The 21291-nt window shown below is 42.6% G+C and overlaps 1 protein-coding gene across 1 annotated transcript; it reads right to left on the reverse strand.

Moving 5' to 3' along the window:
• Positions 1-15055: 15055 nt before the first annotated feature.
• Positions 15056-16006, reverse strand: LOC101597051 (olfactory receptor 6Q1). Its single transcript, XM_004667717.3, has one exon. It carries the CDS (start codon positions 16004-16006, stop codon positions 15056-15058), a length of 951 nt encoding a protein of 316 aa, XP_004667774.1.
• Positions 16007-21291: the final 5285 nt, after the last annotated feature.

Genomic DNA, 21291 nt, shown 5'->3' on the forward strand with positions numbered 1-21291 from the left:
TGAGCAATCAGTGTGTCATTGCCTTGACTACAGCACGAAGTGACCTCTGCTCCACAGTGGCTGCTGGTTATCTTATATGAGGAGGAAATAGGTTATAGCCCAACAGCATGTGAACATCCACTGGGAGTGGATCAAAGGAGTCTCATCAAGCCCCAGGTCAAAGAGAGTTAATAGGTATTTCCAAGATGGTTAACAGGCATTTCTTAGCTAATGAGTCAATATCCTAGTACTCACACTGAGACAACCACTTAGAAGCTGCTTTTTCTAAGAAAAATTGACTCCACACTTTCTCCCAACCTCTTGCTACTTACTATAAGACTGACAATTTCTTTGTTGTTTTTTGTTTGTTTGTTTTGTTTTTTGGTTTGGGGGAGGTTTTTTGTCTTGGTTTTTGTTTTTATAAAATTAGTCTGTTTAACAGGAATGCAAGAATCCGGATAGTGAAGCCAACCTCCAAAGAGAAGATATAAAAAGCTCGCCAACTATTACATGGGCTGGAGTTATGGACAAAGGACTTGGCCAGGTCAGAAGGGATAAGAACCCTGAGTCCCACAAACTCAATTCCTTTCTGTTTCAAAACTGGAGATCTGGTCTGAAGAGATGGCTTAGCAATTAAGGTACTTGCCTGTGAAGCCTAAGGACCTATGTTCTACTCTCCAGATCTCATGTTATCCAGACACATGAAGGTAAGGCAAGTGCAAGGTCACACATGCCCACTAGGTAGAACACGCCTCTGGAGTTCCATTTCAGTGGCTGAGGCCCTGGTGCCAATTCTCTCTCTCTCGCTCGCTCTCACTCACTTTTGCTTTCTCTAAAAAGAAAAGAAAGAGGGCTGGAGAGATGGCTTAGCGGTTAAGCACTTGCCTGTGAAGCCTAAGGACCCCAGTTCAAGGCTCGGTTCCCCAGGTCCCAGTTAGCCAGATGCACAAGGGGGCACACGCATCTGGAGTTCGTTTGCAGAGGCTGGAAGCCCTGGCGCATCCATTCTCTCTCTCTCCCTCTATCTGTCTTTCTCTCTGTGTCTGTCGCTCTCAAATAAATAAATAAATAAATTTTTTTAAAAAAGAAAGAAAGAAAGAAAGAAAAAACAACTGGAGTTCTTAACACCCCCTTTTTTTTCCACATGGACTTAGCCCTAGGAAAGGACCAATTTGTCTATCTCTACATACATTCTATCATTTGTTTCATGGTGTGCTATAAACTGTAAGATGATCATAGCCAAAGAGGTGAGGAAATTATACTTCTCCTCCCTATCCCTAACACTCCCCACCTCCATTTGGCCAACTGTAAATTAATCCATTTTCACTTTTTTTTTTAGGGTTGTTGTGTTTTTGTTTTGTTTTGTTTTTTAGTTTTTTTCAAAGTAGGGACTCACTGTAGCCCAGGCTGACCTGGAACTTACTCTGTAGTTCCAGGCTGCTTTTGAATACACAGCAATCCTCCTACCTCTGCACTCTGAGTAATAAATCCATTTTCTTTTATCAGTTTCTTTCCTAATTTCTTTTGAGATGTAAGTACCCAGGAAACAAGCTGGCAAAACAAAATAAGCAGCATTCTTTGTTGAGTTCTAACTTTAAAATTCTTATTTGTGGCTCAGATATCCAAGCAAAAGAAACACCTCTGAAGGCATCACCATACCTGATCTAAAGCTATATTACAAAGCCATAGTAGTAAAAACAGCATGGTTCTGGCATAAAAACAGGAGTATAGACCAATGGAACAGAATCAAGGATTCAGACTTTGGGTCAATTAACTATAGCTACTTGGTATTTGACAAAGGCCCTAACAATATAGGCTGGAAAAAAAGACAGCATCTTCAACAAATAGTGCTGGACAAACTGGATAACCACATGCAGGAAATTGAAACTTGATCCACACATCTCGCCATGCACATCAAGTCCAAATGGGTTAAAGACCACAATATAAGTCTGGAAACTTGGTTACTACTGGAAGAAAAAATAGGAGGAACTTTACATGATATAGGAATGGGAAAAGATTTCCTGAACAAAACCCCAGTAGCATAGGATCTTTTTTTTTTTTTTTTTTTTTTTTTTTTTGGCTTCTTAAGGCAGTGTTTCACTCTAGTCCAGGCTGACTTGGAATTCACTATGTAGTCTCAGGGAGGTCTCGAACTCATGGTGATCCTCCTACCTCAGCCTCCCAAGTGCTAGAATTAAAGGCATGCACTACCACCATGCCCAGCAGCAAGGGATCTTAAACAATCACTCAACCATTGGGATCTCATGAAGCTGAAAAGTTTCTTCACAGACAAACATACAATAAGCAGGGCCAATAGATTACCCACAGAATGGGAGAAAATATTTGCTAGCTATATAACTAACAGAGGCCTAATTTCTAGAATCTACAAAGAACTCAAAAACCTAAACAATAAAAAGTCAAACAACCCACTCACAAAATGGGGCAGAAAACTGGACAGGCAGTTCTCAGAGGAAGAAATACACACGGCAAACACACGCTTAAGAAAATGTTCATCATCCCTAGTCATCAGGGAAATGCAAATTAAAACAACTATGAGATTCTATCTTATCCCAATAAGAATAGCAAACATTAGAAAATCAAATGAAAACAAATGCTGGCAAGACTGTGGAGAAATGGGAATCCTCATTCACTGTTGGTGGGAATGGTAAGCTGGTACACCCACTGTGGAAAGCAAAGCAATATGGAGACTGCTAAAAAGGTTGACTATAGAGTTACAAACAGACCCAGTTATTCCCTTACTGGGCATTTATCCCAAAAGCTCGATATCTCAGAGAGATATCATCAGAGAGATTGGCTCAAACATGTTTATAGCTGCTCAATTTGTAATAGCTAAGAGCTGTAATCAAACCAGATGTTCAGCATTAGACAAATGGATAACCAAGATGTGGTATATCTCCATGATGGAATTCTACACAGCAGTGAGGAAAACTGACACAATGAAATTTGAAAAACAATAATGGTCAAACCTGGAGCAGAGCATTCTCAGTGAACTCACTCAATCACAGAAAGATAATCGTCGTACCGTCTCACTCATCTACGGTGCCTAACCTGAATCTACCTGAGATGCTGACATGCCTAAGAAGCATCTCGAGGACCGAACAACAGGGTGGGTGGGTCCAAATGGGAGGACAAAGGTGGGAGTAGGGAAAATAAAATTGGACCCAAATGGCAATGTTACCATAAAATTCTACATCCTAAAAGACAGACTAAATGGTTGAATTTTCATCAGGCCCTTAGAGGGAACACCTGAATAACAAGGCCCTGGAGAGAGTATGTTGAAGACTGACCTTAACTTTCTCCTGTATCTCTCTCCCTCTTGTCTCTCTTCTCTCTATCTCTTTTATATTACTTATCTTTTTCTTCCTTCTCTTCTTGGGCACTGACTTCTAACTCCCAGTGCCACAATGTGGCTAACATTCACAAGAAGCTGTTGATCAGAGAGATCTACAAGGTTTCCCAAAATAAGACAGATTTCTGTCAGAGCACTTGATGACCCACCAACGGTTCATGGTAAGACCCTACTGCTGAAGACACCAGATGCTGTTAGTACAGAACATGAAGAGATCTGGATAGAATCTGGAAGAGAGTCATTCCCCAGAGAGTTAGCTCGTCTAGTGCCAGAAGGTGCTACATGAGTGACTGGGGGGCCAGGCGTGGTGGCGCACACCTTTAATCCCAGCACTCGGGAGGCAGAGGTAGGAGGATCGCCATGAGTTCAAGGCCACCCTGAGACTACAGAGTTAATTCCAGGTCAGCCTGGACCAGAGTGAGACCCTACCTTGAAAAACCAAAAAAAATAAAAAATAAAAATGAGTGACTGGGGGAAAATGACTAACATCTGTCCAAGCAACTCGTGGTCTAAGCTACTCAGCAGCACACAACTTGACATGATGCTCATACAAGTGCAATAGTGGCACACAGCCATGGTGGGAAACCAACTGCTCTTGATTTGGCTAACTGATCTACTCAGTGGAACAGAACCCATAGCTGGAGCTGGGAATTAAGTTAGAACTATATCTGAAAAATGAGCCCACTCTCCATTATCAAGTTCCCACTAGCAGTGGGTTACAAGAGAGCCTACACCTATTAATTCTCTCTGAATAAAACAAAGGTTATCCCATTTATCTGGAACTAACTTCACTCTCCATAGAAAATTTGCTTCTCTTTTCAGATGGATACAGATTCAAAGGAGAGAACCAGCCCATTACACCTCAAAAGAGCCCCAGCTGAAACTAAGAGTATTTGGGGAAATGAGCAAGAGTGCTGCTTCCTTCATGAACCTGGTACCAGCACAAGGGTGAAGGAGATAGTCACAGAGAACACTCAACTCCTACCAAACCAGATGTCCAGAGACATAGAGGCTCCCAAGACCTCATCACTGAAGCAGACCTAAAATTAGCTCAACATGGCTCAGGGAAATTTGCAGAAGAGGGGGGTGGAAAGAATGTTAGACCCACATGTTGAGTCATTACGCACAGAAACATTGCCTCTTATCCATAATTGATGGCTAGTCCCACAATGTACGACCCATATTCCCCAATGAGGAGGGTACCTGCAGAGGGTGGAAGACAGGGAGGAGGCTAACGATGGTACCAACATGACTATATACACTGTGTACATAACTAATAAAAATAAATAAATAAAATTCTCATTTGTCCAAATCACCTTCTGTGACCTTCTCTGGGTACCAATGAAGTAAGGTCAACATTAGGTCAGTGTTTTGCATTCCTGTATTATACTCCACAAGTAGAATAAACAATCATTCCCAAAAAGTGATTATACTCTCAGAAATTCATCACTTGAAAAAAATGCATTTCCTTGATATGATTATGACTTTTTCATTGAAGACTGACCTGTCTTTAGGAGTTCTTTAAACTTTTTTTAGCATTTTATTTTATTTTTTATTTTACTTTACTTTACTTTACTTTACTTTACTTTATTTTATTTTATTTTATTTTATTTTATTTTATTTTATTTTATTTTATTTTATTTTATTTTATTTTATTTTATTTTATTGAAAGAGAAAATGGGCTCCTCAGGGCCTTGAGTCACTGCCAAAGAACTCCAGATGTATGCACCACCTTGTGCATAGGGCTTATATGGGTCCTGGGGAATCCAACCTGGGTCCTTTGGCTTTGCAGGTAAGTGCCTTAGCTGCTAAGCTATCTCTCCAACTAGTTCTTTAAACTTTTTTTCATTTTTTTCTTTTTTTTTTTTTTCAAGGTAGGGTCTCACTCTAGCTCAGGCTGACCTGGAATTCATTATGGAGTCACAGGGTGGCCTTGAACTCATGGGGATCCTCCTACTCTGCCTCCTGAGTGCTGGGATTAAAGGTGTGTGCCACCAACCCTGTCTCTTTAAACTTTTTAAGTTTTTTTTTCCATTTTTAACAATTTTATATGTGTATATAATGTATTTTGATCTTATTCCTTCCCCAACTACCCTCTCTTATTGCCGTCCTCCACCCCTAATGCACTTCTTCTCCATTAATCCTCATCTTACTTTCATGGCTTTGTTAACCCATTGATATAAATTGGTTGCTGCAGAATGGGCATCTTACCAGTCAGTGGCTACACCACTGATGAACCTGACTCCCCCTCTCCTAGCAACCACTGGATGCTATTAAGTAGTCTAGCTTTGGGTCTCATGAAGCCTGCATTGATAGTAAAGTATGGACAGACCAAGTCTTGTGTTGGAAACCACAGCTACTATGAGTGCATGAGTACAATGGCCATGTCATGTTATACCCAGATGACAGCATTTTGCAGGCCTTCTCCCCACCCTCCTGCTCTTACATTCTTTCTGCTCCCTTTTCCACAGGGTTTCCTGAGCATTGTGGAGGGGTGGTTTAGATGTCCTGTTTGAGGCTGAGCATACAGCAGTCACTTAGTCTCAGCAGTTTTGCCAGCTGTGCATCTCTGCACTAACTTCTGCCCATTATAGTGAGAAACATCTGTGATCGAGGCTTCAAGAAGTACAAATTTATGGGAACAAATATAAATATATTTAGGAGGCAGTTTGACATTATTCCCATTTAACATAACCACAGTAGTAAGTCCCCCCACCTAGGGCCCATGTCCCTAGCCATGGACTTTTGGCCAGGTTTAAAGTATTAGGTACGAATTCCCTCCTGTGGAGTGGGCTTCAAATCCAATCAGAATTCAGTAGTTGGTGACTACCATAACATTCATACCACTATTACACCAGTAAGCATATCTTTCCTGGCAGCTTGGTTGTGGAATACACAGGGTCCACAGCTATGGGTAGGACTGTTTATCATTTTCCCCCTAGAAGCTTGCATTGCACCTTCTGGTATAAAGAGAGTTAGCTGGCAGAGTGGAAGCTTCCAGCTCAGTTCCAATTTCCTTTCTCTATGTCCTGCAACTAAAATGTATGGTGTCTTAATAGAGACTTACCATCTAGTATTGGTGGCCAAAAAAGACCAATGGCAATAGCCTATGTTATTTGAGGGCTGTAGCCTCCATCACCAACAACTCAGTGGGAGGTATCTCATGCCTGCACTAGAATTTATGATTAATAACTTATGGCTTTTAGGAGCAGCTTTATCCACCCATATGGGGGACTTTAAATACTTTTTTAAATTATATTTTAATTGGTGTACCAAGTGGTAGGTTTCCATATGGCTTATTCACATGTCTTGAGTTTGGATTCATCCTCCCACTATCTGATTCTCTCCTTCATCCCCTACCCTGCCCAACCCTGCTTAACCCTTTCCCTCCAACTATTTCCCCCTCTATTCCCATGTCCCACGTGCTCTATTATTGCCTTACAAAACCTTCCCCAATGTCCCCTTTCTAACTTCTTGGCCTATACAAACACTCCAGCTTATACCAACTAATCTAGAAGTTAGAAACTAGTGTCCACATATGAGACAGAATATGTAGGATGTGTGTTTCTGAGCCTGTGTTAACTCACTCAGATGATCTTGCCAGTGTTATCCATTTTTCCTGTAAATTTCACAATTTTTCTTTCATTTTTCTTTTCAGCTGAATAAAACTCTACTGTGTACACGTACCATGTCTTCATCATCCACTCAACAGTTGATGGGGATTTAGGCTGCCCCCAGTTCCTAGATGTTGTGAATAGAGCAGCAAGAAGTATGAATGAGTTCATCTCTAAAGTAGGGTGCAGAGTCTTTAGGGTAGATGCCCAGGAGTGGTACAGCTGGGTCATGAGGAAATTCTATTTTTAGCTTCTTGAAGAACCTCCACATTGATTTCCACAGTGGCTGCACCAGCTTGCACGCCCACCAACAGTAAACAAGAGCCACTCTTCTACTTATTGGGATCTTTTGTGAGGTTTTTTTTTTTTTAATTTTTATTTATTTGAGAGCGACAGACACAGAGAGAAAGACAGATAGAGGGAGAGAGAGAGAATGGGCGCGCCAGGGCTTCCAGCCTCTGCAAACGAACTCCAGACGCGTGAGCCCCCTTGTGCATCTGGCTAACATGGGACCTGGGGAACCGAGCCTCGAACCAGGGTCCTTAGGCTTCACAGGCAAGTGCTTAACCGCTAAGCCATCTCTCCAGCCCTTTTGTGAGGTTTTTTGGGTGGGTCAGTCTCAAAGCTCCACCCCCCATCCCGCCCCAACTAACACAAACTGAAGTCTCCCTGTACAGAGCCCACTCTCTCCACCCTCAAACCAGGGAACCCAGCCAACCTGTCTCCCTTGAGCATTGGCCCCTCCCACTGACCAGTCTACCATGCCCCCATGACGCACACATAAAAGCCCTAGTGCCATTTCCCTGGCCCTCGTTTTCTCTTATTCTGACCACCACAACCCTTCATCACAAGTGGGTATGTTTCTTTGTCTATCTCTGTCTCTGTACCTCTCTGCTCACATATGTACCTGTTGCAGTAAGGTTCACATTGCTGACAGAAATCACTGGACCAAGAGCAGCTTTTGGAAAAATAAAGGGGGGGGATATTTTGGCTTATAGCCTCAAGGGCTAGCTCCATAATGGCAGTGGAGAATGATGGCATGAGCAGAGGGTGGACAACACCCCCTGGCCAACATAAGGTGGACCACAGCAACAGGAGAGTGTGCCAAAAACTGGCATGGGGAAACTGGCTTTAATATCCATAAGCCCGCCCCCTATAACACACCACCTCCAGGGGGCGTTAATTTCCAATTTCCATCAGCTGGGAAACCTAGCATCCAGAACACCTAAGTTTATGGGGGACACCTGAATCAAACCACCATAGTACCTTTTCTCTCTTTCCTCAGCTGCAGGCTCCCTCCCCCAGCCTTCCTGACCTTCTGCCTCCCTCAACCTAAGCCACTCTGAGATTACTCCTCAGCAGTGTGTACACTGCTGCCTGCCACTGAAACCTTCATGTCAGCTGCACACACCTCCAAGCATGCACCATGGAGCACCCTGATCTACTCTGTCCTCCCAGCTCAGACATGTCTTTCCCTCACCACGTGCTCTAGCAGTGGCTAGCCAAAACTTCTGGACCCTCCTGCCTCCTGCTGCTTCCCTTCTCTTGCTGTATGCACCAGAATGCTTTTCTTTCCCCTCGCCCTCCCAACCACACCCCTCAGAGATGATAATAAAATATTCTTTTGGGGGTATTTTTTTTTTCTAGATAGGGTCTCACTCTAGCCCAGGCTGATCTGGTACTCACTCTGTACAGTTCCAGGCTGACCACAAACTCACAGTGATCCTCCTACCTCTGCCTTCCAAGGGCTGGGATCAAAGATGCACACCACAACCCTGACAATAAACTATTCTTAATCCACATACTTTCTCAGAGCCTCTATCAAACCCCACTCTCCTGATATTTTTAATATGTTTACTTGTTTGTTTGAGAGAGAAAAAATATATAAAGAGAAATAGAGTGAATATGAACACGCCAGAGCCTCCTGCCACTGCAAACAAACTCCAGACACGTGTGCCACTTAGTGCATCTGGCTTCATGTACTGGGGAATCAAATATGGGCTGTCAGGCTTTGCAAGCAAGCACATTTAACCACTAAGACACCTCTCCAGCCTGTGTTTTGTTTTGTTTTGTTTTGTTTTTAATTTGATTTATTAGTTTTCTTTTCAGTAAATACAGGCAGTTTGGTACCATTATTTAGGCTCATCTGTGATCTACCCCCTCCCATTAGACCCTCCTTGTTAATGAAAATGGGTCGTGCATTGTGGAGTTAGCCCCCAGTTATTGGTATGATAAATGTCTCTACAAATCATGACCCAACATGTGACTCTGATATTCTTTCCGCCCGATTCCACCTTACCCCAATAAGGATAGCCAACATCAAAAGGTCAAATGAAAATAAATGCTGGGGAGGATGTGGAGAAGCAGGGACACTCATTCACTGTGTTTTGGTTTTTTTTGTTTGTTTGTTTGTTTTTTGTAATTGTCTTTCTGACCAGATTGAGATGGAATCTCAAAGTAGTTTCAATTTGCACATTTTTTTATTATTTTTATGTCTTTATTAAAGACAGAGAGGGGGAGAGAGGGAGAATGGTCATGCCATGGCCTCTAGCTACTGCAAATGAACTCCAGACACATGTGCTACCTTGTGAATCTGGCTTATGTGAGACCTAGAGAATCAAACTTGGGTCCTTAGGCTTTGTAGGCAAGTGCCTTAACCACTAAGCCATCTCTCCAGCCCTAATTTGCACATTTTTAATGGCTAAGGATGTTAAACAGTTTTTAAAATATTTATTAGCCATTTGTATTTTTTTCTTTTGAGAACTGTTCAATTACATCACCACTCCCCCACCCCGCCTTTTTTTTTTTTTTTTTTTTTTTGAGGTAGTGTCTTGCTGTAGCCCAGGCTGACCTGAAATTCACTGTGTAGTCTCAGGGTGGACCTCCAACTCACAGAAATCCTCCTACCTTTGCCTCCTAACTGCTGGAATTAAAGGCATGTGCCAACATGCCTGGCTACCATCATCCATTTTTTGATTGGGTTGTTTATTTTCTTCATGTTTAGTCTTCTGAGTTCTTTGCATATTTTAGATATTAATCCTCTGTCAGATGTGGTGCTGGGAAAGGTATTGTTCTCCCATTTTTTAGACTACCTCCTCACTTGATTAACTATTTCTTGTGCTATACAAGGTTTCCTTCAATTTCATGAGGTCCCATTTGTCAATTGTTTCTCTTGTTTTCTGAGTACTTGGAGTCCTATTCAGAAAATTCTGACCTATGTCTATATCCTGTAGCATAGTCCATACTTTTCCCCTAAAAAAGTCCAGAATTTCAGGTTTTACACTGAGGTCTTTTTATCTATTTGGAGTTGGCTTTGTGCAGGGAGAGACAAGAGTCTAGCTTTATTCTCTTCCATGTGGATATCCGGTTTCCCAGCACAATTCATTGAAGATGCTGTCTTTTCTCCAATTAGTTACTTTTGTCATCTTTGCCAAAAGTCAGGTAATGGTAATTGCATGGACTCTCTGAGTGCTCTATCATATTCTATTGACCTATATGTCTGTTTTGTAGCAATATGTGCTGGTTTTATTACTAAGGTTCTCTAATATAACCTGAAATCAGGTATGGTTAATACCTCTGGCAGTGTTGTTTTTCCTCAGAGTTGTTTGCCTATCTGGGTCTTATGCTTCCATTTGAATTTTAGGGGTTTTTTTTCCCTCTTTCTTTTTTTAAATATTTGTTTATTGGAGAGAGAGAGATAGGGAGAGAAATAGATAGACAGAGAGAAAAAATGGCCATTCTAGGACCTCCAGCCACTGCAAATGATTTCCAGACACATGTGCCACCTTGATGTATCTGGCTTAGATGGGTACTGGAGAATCAAACCTGGGTCCTTAAGTTTTGGAGGCAAGTGTCTTAACTACTAAGCTATCTCTCCAGCCCTATTTTTTTCCTCTTTCTATGAAGGCTGATGCTGGAAATTTTTAAAATACTTTTATTTATTTGCAAGTAGAAATATGTAATGACATGTTGCAGTCTGGTTCGCATTGCTGGTAGAAATCACCTAACCAAGAGCAGCTTCTGGGAAAAAGAGTTTTATTTTGGCTTACAGGCTTGAGGGGAAGCTCCACGATGGCAGGGGAAAACGATGGCATGAGCAGAGGGTGGACATCACCCCCTGGCCAACATAAGATGGACCACAGCAACAGGAGGGTGTGCCAAACACTGACAAGGGGAAACTGGCTATAAAGCCCATAAGACCGCCCCCAACAATACACTACCTCCAGGAGGTATTAATTCCCAAATATCCATCAGCTGGGAACCTAGCATTCAGGACACCTAAGTTTATGGGGGACACCTGAATCAAACCACCACATGACAGTAGAGACAGACAAACAGAATGTGTGCCCCAGGGCTTCTAGCCACTGCAAATGAACTCCAAATACATGTGCCACTTTGTGCATCTGGCTTTACGTGAGTACTAGGGAATTGAACTTGGATCCTTAGGCTTTCCACACAAGTGCCTTAACTGCTGAGCCATCTCTCCAGCCCTGATGCTAGAATTTTGATTTGAATTCCTTTGATTCTGTGTGTTGTTTTTGGTAGGGTGGCTATTGTCATGATACTAATTCTTCCAATCCATGAACATGGGAGATTTTTCTATCATCTGGTATCTTCTTCAATTTTTTTTTTGTCCTGTGTTTTTGTTTGTGGTGGTGGTGGTGGGGTTTTTTTTGTTTTTTGGGGTTTTTTTTTTTGGGGGGGGGGTTCCAGGTAGGGTCTCACTCTGGCCCAGGCTTACCTGGAATTAACTCTGTAGTCTCAGGGTGGCCTCGAACTCACGGCAATCCTACCACTGCCTCCCAAGTGCTGGGATTAAAGGTGTGCGCCACCATGCCCAGCTTTGTCCTGTGTTTTAAAGTTACTATTGAAGATGCTTTTCACTTCCTTGGTTACATTTGTCCCAAGATATTTTCTTAGGTTACTGTGAATGGTATTGTTTCTGTGATTTTTTTTGTCCTTTATATAGAGTAATAATTTAAAATAATTACCTGTTGATATCTGCATAAAACATGAACCCAGAATTCTGATAAGCAAGGATATTTTTTAAGAAAATCATTGTTTTAATACTGTAATACAAATAATCACATGCAAAAGTTAGAGGATCCCCAGCTTAGATTTTGTGTTAGGTTTTATTAAAGTGGGATTACTTTCACACATACAGCATCTCTCCTAAGAGAATGCTTCTGAGTTTTTAACATTTTGTGTTATTTGCCACAAAAATACAGACATATCCTTCAAAAAGTCCAATATAGTAACAGTGACTGCCATTTTACACAGAATTATTCTTACAGTAGTTCTCAAAATTCAGTCAACAGTCATTGGGTTTAAACATGAATTATTTTTGCTGCCATAAATAGGATCTGTGTAGCATAATATTTTTTCTCTATTTCCATCAGCCAGAAATCTAAAAATCTAATTCATTTTGTATTCAAATTTCCTCAACTCACATATCTGAAAGCATATTTTCTTCTATTCCCATTTAGACAAATTCTCACATCTGATCCTGAAAGGTTCTTATCTTGCCACTGTTTTGCATCTTTCAGTCACTCAAAATAATGTGAAGTACATTGTTGATTGAATATTCAGTAAATTCAGTGTATTTCCATAATGCATAATTTCTGCCCTGCCTACTAACTATGGAAAATGTAATAGCTCACAAGCTATTGACAGAAATTATGGTGCTGAATGACAATCTTCATTTTCTTTATCCATACACTATAATCCATATTCAAATGATGATTATAAATGGATTTAAGTGAATTACATTTGTCTTTTTAAGCCTTGCTTTGAGAGAGCTAACATAGCCATAGAGACATTTCTGCATGCTGGCAGCTCACACCCGTAATTCTAGGACTCAGAAGGCTGAAGCAGTAGGACGGCAAGTTTAAGTCCTATCTCAGCTATGTAGTGAGGCCTTGTCTTGGAAAAAAAATAACTTTCCAGCTCAATTTCCAAACGCCATAATATAGAGAAAGCATCAATCTATATTTCAAGTAAGAGAATGAAGATATAAAAAGATTAAGTACATAGATAAGATGAGAATTCAAATCTGATTCTGGGAATTTGGTCTATGGTACAAACTGCTGATCCTCTCTCAAAATGTGTTCTCCTTTTTCTACAATTATCACATTGTAACTGGGCATCTGGCTCCCTATTTTTACCACTCTTGCAGTTAGCTGTAATGTATGCCTCACTTCTCACCAAAGATGTAAGTGGGCCAGGGGTGATGGCACACGCCTTTAATCCCAGCACTCAGGAGGCAGAGGTAAAAGGATTACTGTGAGTTCGAGACCACCCTGAGACAACATAGTGAGTTCCAAGTCATCCTGAGCTAGAGTAAGACCCTACCTTAAAAAAAACAAAGAAATTTATATGTGTGTGTGTGTGTGTGTGTGTGTGTGTAAGTGAAAGTGATGACTGTTATAACTGGTCAAGAAACCTTAAGACAGAGGATATATCTCCTCCCACACTCTTCCCTCACCCTCTTGGCCAGTGTTGACCATGAAAATAACAAGGCTGTAGGTCAGAGGTTGGCAAAAAGACTCTGTCACAACCACCCAACTAGACCATTGAAGTATAAAAGCATTCATGCCTGTCACTGTAGCAAAATTCATGGTTATGGCTTTATTCTAACTTCATCCAGATATATGTACACTTGACTTATAGAACTTTTGTGCCATGAACTATTCTTATTCTTAAAAATATTTTTGTTTGAAATTTAAAAATATAAAAACTTCTTGGTCATTGAAAAGCAAGTTGTCAGCTATATTTCAGGCTTTACTTTGCCAGCAACCCGGGAGATGTGGATCTTGTAAGATGGAAGGAACAGGGCTGGAGAGATGGCTTAGCGGTTAAGCGCTTGCCTGTGAAGCCTAAGGACCCCAGTTCGAGGCTCGGTTCCCCAGGTCCCACGTTAGCCAGATGCACAAGGGGGCACACGCGTCTGGAGTTCGTTTGCAGAGGCTGGAAGCCCTGGCACGCCCATTCTCTCCCTCTCCCTCTATCTGTCTTTCTCTCTGTGTCTGTCGCTCTCAAATAAAAAAATTTTTTTTTTTAAAATTAAAAAAAAAAGAAGGAAGGAACAATCATCACTGGATTCCTCTTGAACAGAGCTACTTATCAACCTAGTGTACGCGCCTGTGATTCTTTCCAGAAATATTCTCATTCTCCAAATTACAGTTTAATTAGGGCTCTTTTGTATATAGCAGCTCAGCGTTTTTCTTTACTACATAGTCCATAATTCCTGACTACCCATGCATGGCTTCTTTCCACAGCACTCATCACCTTCCTGGTAAATATTGAAGGTAAGCAGGGTGTAGCAGTACACTCATAAAATCCAATTGGAACCGGCTCATCAAAAGTTCCAGGCCAGCCTAAGTAATATAAAAACTAAATAAATCAGGGCTGGGGCAGTGGTCCAGTGGGTAAAATGTTTGTGGTGCAAGCATGAGGACCAGATTCTAGATCCCCAGGACCCATGTGAAAAGACAGGTCTGATGGCTCAGGGAATTTTGCGGAAGAGGGGTAGAAAGACTGTAAGAGCCACACGGTTGGAGGGGAAATCAAAGGCATTGCCCCACCCCCAACAGTAGCTTACTGCTTCTCTCACAACTCCATGGTGAATGCCAGCAGTCCCACTGAGGAGGGCCCTCAGTGGAATGGGGGCAGGGAGGAGGGAATGATGGTACCAACACATGATGTGTCCATACAAAGTTTCTTCTGAATTAAAAACAAAAAGGATCTGGAAAACAAGCGAGGTGTGGTAGTGTATACTTTTAACCCCAGTGCTTGGGAGACAGGGGTAGGCAGGTCCCTAGCCTCACTGACTAACCTAGCTGAATCTAGCAGAATTGGTTAGCTCTAGGTTCAATGAGACCCTGTCACCAAAAGAAGTTGGAGAGCAACTGAGGATAGCCAACATCAACTTCTGGCCTTCCACATGCATGTAATGTAGACATGTGTGCACAAGTACACACAAATATGTGCCCATAAATGCATGCAGACATGTATACATACAAATACACATGACAAAAAATAAAGGTAATAAATCTCCAAGACAATGCACCCGACTCCCCGCCAATCTGCTTTCTCACTTCTTCCAGGACTTGAGAGAAAAAGCTCTGCCCAGGGCTCCCTTCACCTCCTTGTTGCGAAGACTGTAAATGAGGGGGTTAAGCATTGGTGTGACAATGGAGTAGAAGACAGATACCACCTTGTTAAAGTTGATGGACGAGGCCACCTTGGTCCGGACATACATAAAGAAAAGAGTGCCATAGAAGAGGCTCACCACCATCAGGTGAGCCGCGCAGGTGGAAAAGGCCTTCCGGCGCTCAGCAGCTGAGCGAATATGCAGCAGCGTCCAGACGATGTTGCCGTAGGACACGGCAATGACTGTGGAGGAGGCCAGGAGCACAGCGAGAGACACCAGAAAATCCACAGTCTCCTTCAGGGTGACGTCAGAACAGGACAAGGCTAGTAAGGGTGAGGCATCACAGAAGAAGTGGTCAACAATATTGGAGCCACAGAATATCAGCTGAGACATGAGGTAGATAGGCAAAATTGGTGTGAGGAGACCTACCAGCCAGCAAGCAGCTGCCAGACGGATGCAGCTGCCCCAGGACACCAAAGACCCATAGTGGAGAGGCATGCAGATGGCCACGTAGCGGTCATAGGCCATGGCAGCAAGGAGGAAGCACTCAGTTGCCCCGAGGAAGGTGAAAATGAAAAGCTGGGACAGGCAGCCAACATAGGAGATATTCTTGCCTCCATCTATCCCAATAAAACCAGCCAGCATCTTGGGCACTGTGACTGACGTGTACCAGATTTCTAGGCAGGACAAGTGTGTCAAGAAGAAATACATGGGTCTCCATAGCCGGTGGTCCAAGCCCACCACTAAGATGATGGCCAAGTTCTCTGCCAAGGTGAACAGGTACATGGTGAAGAAGATGGTGAAGAAAAGAAGGCGTGCTTCGTGCACCCCAGCAAAGCCCACCATGACAAACTCTGTTACCTGGGTCCAGTTTTGGGAATGTGGCTGCATATGCAGGAATGAGGTTTCAATAAATGCATAGCCTCATAGGTAATGGAAACTCAAAAAGACCAGAGAAAGTAAAATTAAGACACTGTCCCTATCCACAAAGAATTTAAAGTTTGTCCAATTTCTGTGCAAAATGGGAAAGTGATGGACAGGAATAGAGCAGCAGCAGCAGGGAAAATCAACCTGTCTTAGGAAATCTCCCTGAAAGGTCTGCTTAAAGTTGCACCTGAAAAAAGAAAGGTTAGTGAGATCAGAGGTAGAGTAGAGAGGAGTTTTCAAGTATAAAAATCCCAGATGCCGTAGAGGAACTTGAATTTGGGGAATGTCAAGAAGATACTGCTTGCCACAGAAGTTGATAACTTGGCTTCCTGAGCAAGCATAGCTACCTTCAAGTGTGAGAAAACCTAATAGAAGCGTGGAATTTTAGACTAGGTCATCCCTGTAAAGCACTTAGCATTATATTTGAGTCAATAAATATTAGGGAAATTGTTAAGCATCAACTTCTGGAATACTGTATGGAGGAAAATGATGACTGTTGAGCTTGAGGAGTTGGCTGGGACCACATCCTGAACGGGGACACACAGCAGCAGAGAGCCTTGAGGAGTGCTGGGCAGAACAATGCTGTGCTCTTCGCCCTTTAGAGAAGACAGACAGGCTTGACGACAACAAAAGGAGCAGCTAGAGTACCAGGCGGAATGGTTGCTGCAAGTATAGCATGGAGTGATGCCTGTAGCTAAGGAAATTTCAGTAGAGCTGGAGAGGGAACATAGCTATTAAGAGAGAATCAGGATGTGAGGGCAATCCGGCTGTGACATCTGTCATCCTATTGATTGCCAGGGTTGGTTTGACTGAAGACTGGCCCTTCTCTACTCAGGGAAGGTCGTCTTCTTCAACCAAGTGCACAGCTTCGGGAGGGACACACATGGAGCGGCAAGGGAGAAGGGGATACCTGTGTACCAGCCAGGCTTTCACCACCACAGCTGGCGTTGATTCTGTCTTCAGAGTAGTTTGGCTGCCCTGCTAGAACCTCCAGACAAGCTCTCAAGACAGAGTCAGCGCCAGCTGTGGCAGTGCGCGCCTGTAACGCTAACCCCTGGTGTCAGCGTCAGTGTAACCGAGTTCAAGACAAGCCTGGACCACATTTAAAAGAAAATTTTCATCTTTTTAATTAGATAATAAAACTAAAGTGTGCAAATAGGTAAACTTATACATTATTTTAAGGTTAAATTATGTGCTGGGGCCTTGATTCCGTGGGTAAGAGCACTTGCTGCACAAACATGAGGATCTCCAGCATCCGCATAAGAGGCTGGGTGAGGCTATGCACACCGGCAACCTTCAGGGAGGCAAAGACAGGATCTCACTGGTCATCCAGTCTTACCAGAGTGGTCAGGGACAACATCCAACTGGCCTCTGCACCTGTGTACATGGAGCTCATGCATCTGCTGACCCACATAAATAGACAACATTCTACATAGGCACATGCACACATACATACACACCACATACACACTATGAAGTCTACACACATACATACACCAAAAAAAAGATTAAATGAGAAAAATCTCTATTGCTAAGGTACTCTTAAAATATGGCCAACAATTCATTGGCACCCTTCCCACTGAAAAGTGGGAGCAATGACCATTCCCCTTGAACCTGAGTTCTGTGAGGACTCGACAGAACAATAAGATGGAAGTGGTAGTTTCACAGTTTCTAGGACCAGATCTTAACCACCTACTAGTTTCTATTTCCTGCCTCTTGCAACCCAGCCCAATCAGCTGTGGAAAAGTCCAGACGGAGGACTACGCCCATGCCCACCTCTTGCCCTCAGCCATGGCTGAGAAACCACAGACAGCCAGCACAGGTCTACAAGAAGTTTGAGATGTTCATTCTATATCCTGGAGCCAAGCAGATGTCAGTCTCCTCTGGTGAGCCTACAGTTGCCAATTGCCAGGTTTGTGACCTAAATAACCAATCATTGCTACTTTAAGCCACTAACTTTTGGAGTGGTTTGAAAAGCAGTAATAGATGATAAAGACAATTGCATGAGTTCTCTGACTTGGGGAAATTGCCATTTCTGGGCTTCTGAAAGAAAAGACTAATGTTGTATCTACAGTAATAATTTGAAAACTAGGTTTGCTGAAGCCTAAAGTCCTTGCCCTTTCCATTGTGATTAAGTTTCTTCTGGCTTCACAATTCCATGATCCCCTGACAATGAAAGCATGCTGGCATACAAAGTAAGAAATGAGCAGGTTAAAATTGCCGGAGTCCTGGGTGTATCATCACCATGCCTAAGTCCATGCTCCGATATCCCTACAGTGGGGAATCTATAAACACTGGCTTCCTGGCTAAATGGCTGCATTGTAACCCTATGTATTTCATCCTTCTGTTGGCTCAATAAAATTTCAGGACACAGTGCCTGCCCACTCCACCCCCATTTGCAATCTGACTTACAATGTGACAGCCACAGGATAGAATTACCCTTCCTACATGCCTTTCCTAATATAGATCCTGCACGCAGATGCTGCAGAAGCCCAGCTTAAATGGATGCTTTACAGGCAGGTCTAACGTTCTCTGAAATCTTCATTGCTTTTCAGCGTCATGAAGAACATAGGGTTTAGAGTCACATAAATCTGAGATCAGGCCCTGGATCTGAAATCACCAGCTTGATCGTCTTATCTGTGAATTGCTACCAGCATTCTAAATGTTACCTGTCCTTCCACTGTGAGTCATGTTCCTTCGTCCTGTTCTCACTGGGAAGACTTTCCCTTCCCTGCTTCATCCACGCTTATATGTAAGTCAAGCCTCTCTGTACCAGGAGAGGTGGAGGATGCTGAGGAGCACCCTGGTACAGAGAAGATACCCTCCACTATCCACTAGGGGGTCTGGAGCAGAGCAGGATTGCTTTATACTTTGAGTCCTCTGATCCTCAGCTTACAGAGAGGATGGTGGGGTTTGTATCAGGTCCAGATTAGGAGAGAAAGCACTAAGATGTGTGCTGCCCTTTCTCCCATGTGGAGCTGTTGCTAGGAGACAGCTGCTTACCAGGGACTCTATTTTTGATCCCTTACTTCCAGTCAATGATGCATTTCATCTGTAGCTGGGCATATTAAGAAGCAGGTACACCTTCCCCACTATCTCTCTCCTCAGTGTAGAGCCAAAAGATGCAAAGAGTCTGAATTCCATGAAGGAAACAATTCATATCTTACTGAAGTAGAGAGCATCAAATTTTCTCCATAGAGAGCCAGCCAGACTATAAACAGTTTAAGCCATTCTTTGTAAGATTTTGTTTGTTGTATAAACACATAAAACCATTCTTAGGGGTTGGGGAGATGGCTCATTGGAGAAAGTTCTTGCCACACAAGCATGATGACCTGAGTTTGGGTCCCCAGCACCTACATAAATGTTGGGCTGGCACAGTGACTATCTATGAACACAGAACTTGGGAAGCAGAGACAGGGACCCCCTGGGCAAGTTTGATCCATAACCCTGGCTGGGCTCAAGTACGAGACCCTGCCTCAGTAAATAAGGCAGAAAATGATCAGGGAAGATACCCAGTATCAACATTTAGTCAACACACACACCATGTGCATGTACACCCATGGGTTCCCACATGTGAACAAACATACACACTGAAAAAATCATAGTTCATGGACCTCACAAAAATAGGCTGCAAGCTGGATTTGGACTATGACTAAGCCCTGGCCCATACTGAACCACTACATGGACAAAAAGCACGCCAGCATGCTGCAGTAAGCCAGAGTTGCCGTACTGAGTGGACGCACTGTGCCAAGCAGCCAGACATCCCCAAGTCGCTGTTGTCTCTTGTCCTTCAGAGATGGCATGAGAAGACAATTTCCACCCAGGAAGATACAGGCTGGGCATGTGTGGGCAATCACAGCCTGATAAATAGCTCTGTGCTTCATTATTGGTTCTCCTACCCTAATATCTAATGACCATGACGCAAAGAGACCCTGTCATGAATTCTAAGTTGAAAACCACCCAAAATCTAAACTAAATGATCCAAGAATGAACTTGAGCACCCACAATCTCTTATTCTATAGTCCAACACCATTTTCATCCTTTGAAATACTCCAGGGATGAATCCTCAAGCTGTCAAGTAGATTCAACTAATACACTGAGAAAACCTTCCTAAAGGTTTACATGGCCAGGTGTGACGGTGCATTCTTTTAATCCCAGCATCCAAGAGGCAGAGGTAGGAGGATTGCTGTGAGTTGGAGGCCAGCATGAGACTACATAGTGAATTCCAAATTAGACAAGACTAGAGCAAGACTCTACCTCAAAAAATAAAAAATAAAAAAATTACATGAAATACTGGGGAGATGATTCAGCAGTTAAAGTTACTTGCTTGCAAAAGCAAAATACATAAAGCCAGTGCACATGTATATGTAATCCCTACACCTACAGCAATGGGAGGCAGAGCTAGAAGAATCCAGAAGCATGAAGTTCAGCTAGATTGACACATGCAGCAACAAAACAAAAAGAGACCTTGTCTCAAAGAAGAAAAGGGAGACCAAACACCTGAGATTAGCCTCAGAATTCCAGATGTGTGTCAAGGCTTGCTGAGCCTCTACACACATGCACAATGAATCTTTTTAAATATTAATATTACTTTTAAATGAATAAATAACCAAATGAGCACCCCATTACATAATTTTCTATCAATCATGAGTTTGTTATCTTTTGTTTTGTTTTATTTTGCTGACTGATTTGGGGCTTGGAATCAGAAGTTTGTTTAGGTTTTTCAAAGTCAGAATCTTATTCTATAACCCAGGCTGGCCTGGAACTCAGTATGTAGCCCTGGCTGATATCAAAATTACAGTGATTCTCCTGTTTCTGTCTCACAAATGCTAGGATTGCTGGCATGAGCCACATACCCAGTTTGTAATTTGATCATTGTGTGTACATCACAGAGTTCACTGAGCAGTACAGTCTTATAAGACTGCTGTCATACATGAGGCCTGCCATTGCCCAAATGAACTCTATTTCTGAAATCTATAGCATTCAGTCCTATTAATTTGGTGATGTGGATTATGTATGCTTCTATGCATATCACTTCTTCATTCAGGATTTTCCAAGGAGCCCCTGAGTATCAGGCATTGTACTAGACATCAGGCCTCTAGCAGTTAATGAATGGGTTTCAAGTCCTGAGCTTTAAGAGCTCTTGTCTTTCAGGTGGAAGAGGTGCATTGAAGTGCCACAACAAAGATATGACAAATTAGTCACCATATATCTGGGAGCACAAAGCAGGGAAGAGTTAATTTGGCCTA

Source organism: Jaculus jaculus, chromosome 1, assembly GCF_020740685.1.
Source record: "Jaculus jaculus isolate mJacJac1 chromosome 1, mJacJac1.mat.Y.cur, whole genome shotgun sequence".
Lineage (NCBI taxonomy): Eukaryota > Metazoa > Chordata > Mammalia > Rodentia > Dipodidae > Jaculus > Jaculus jaculus.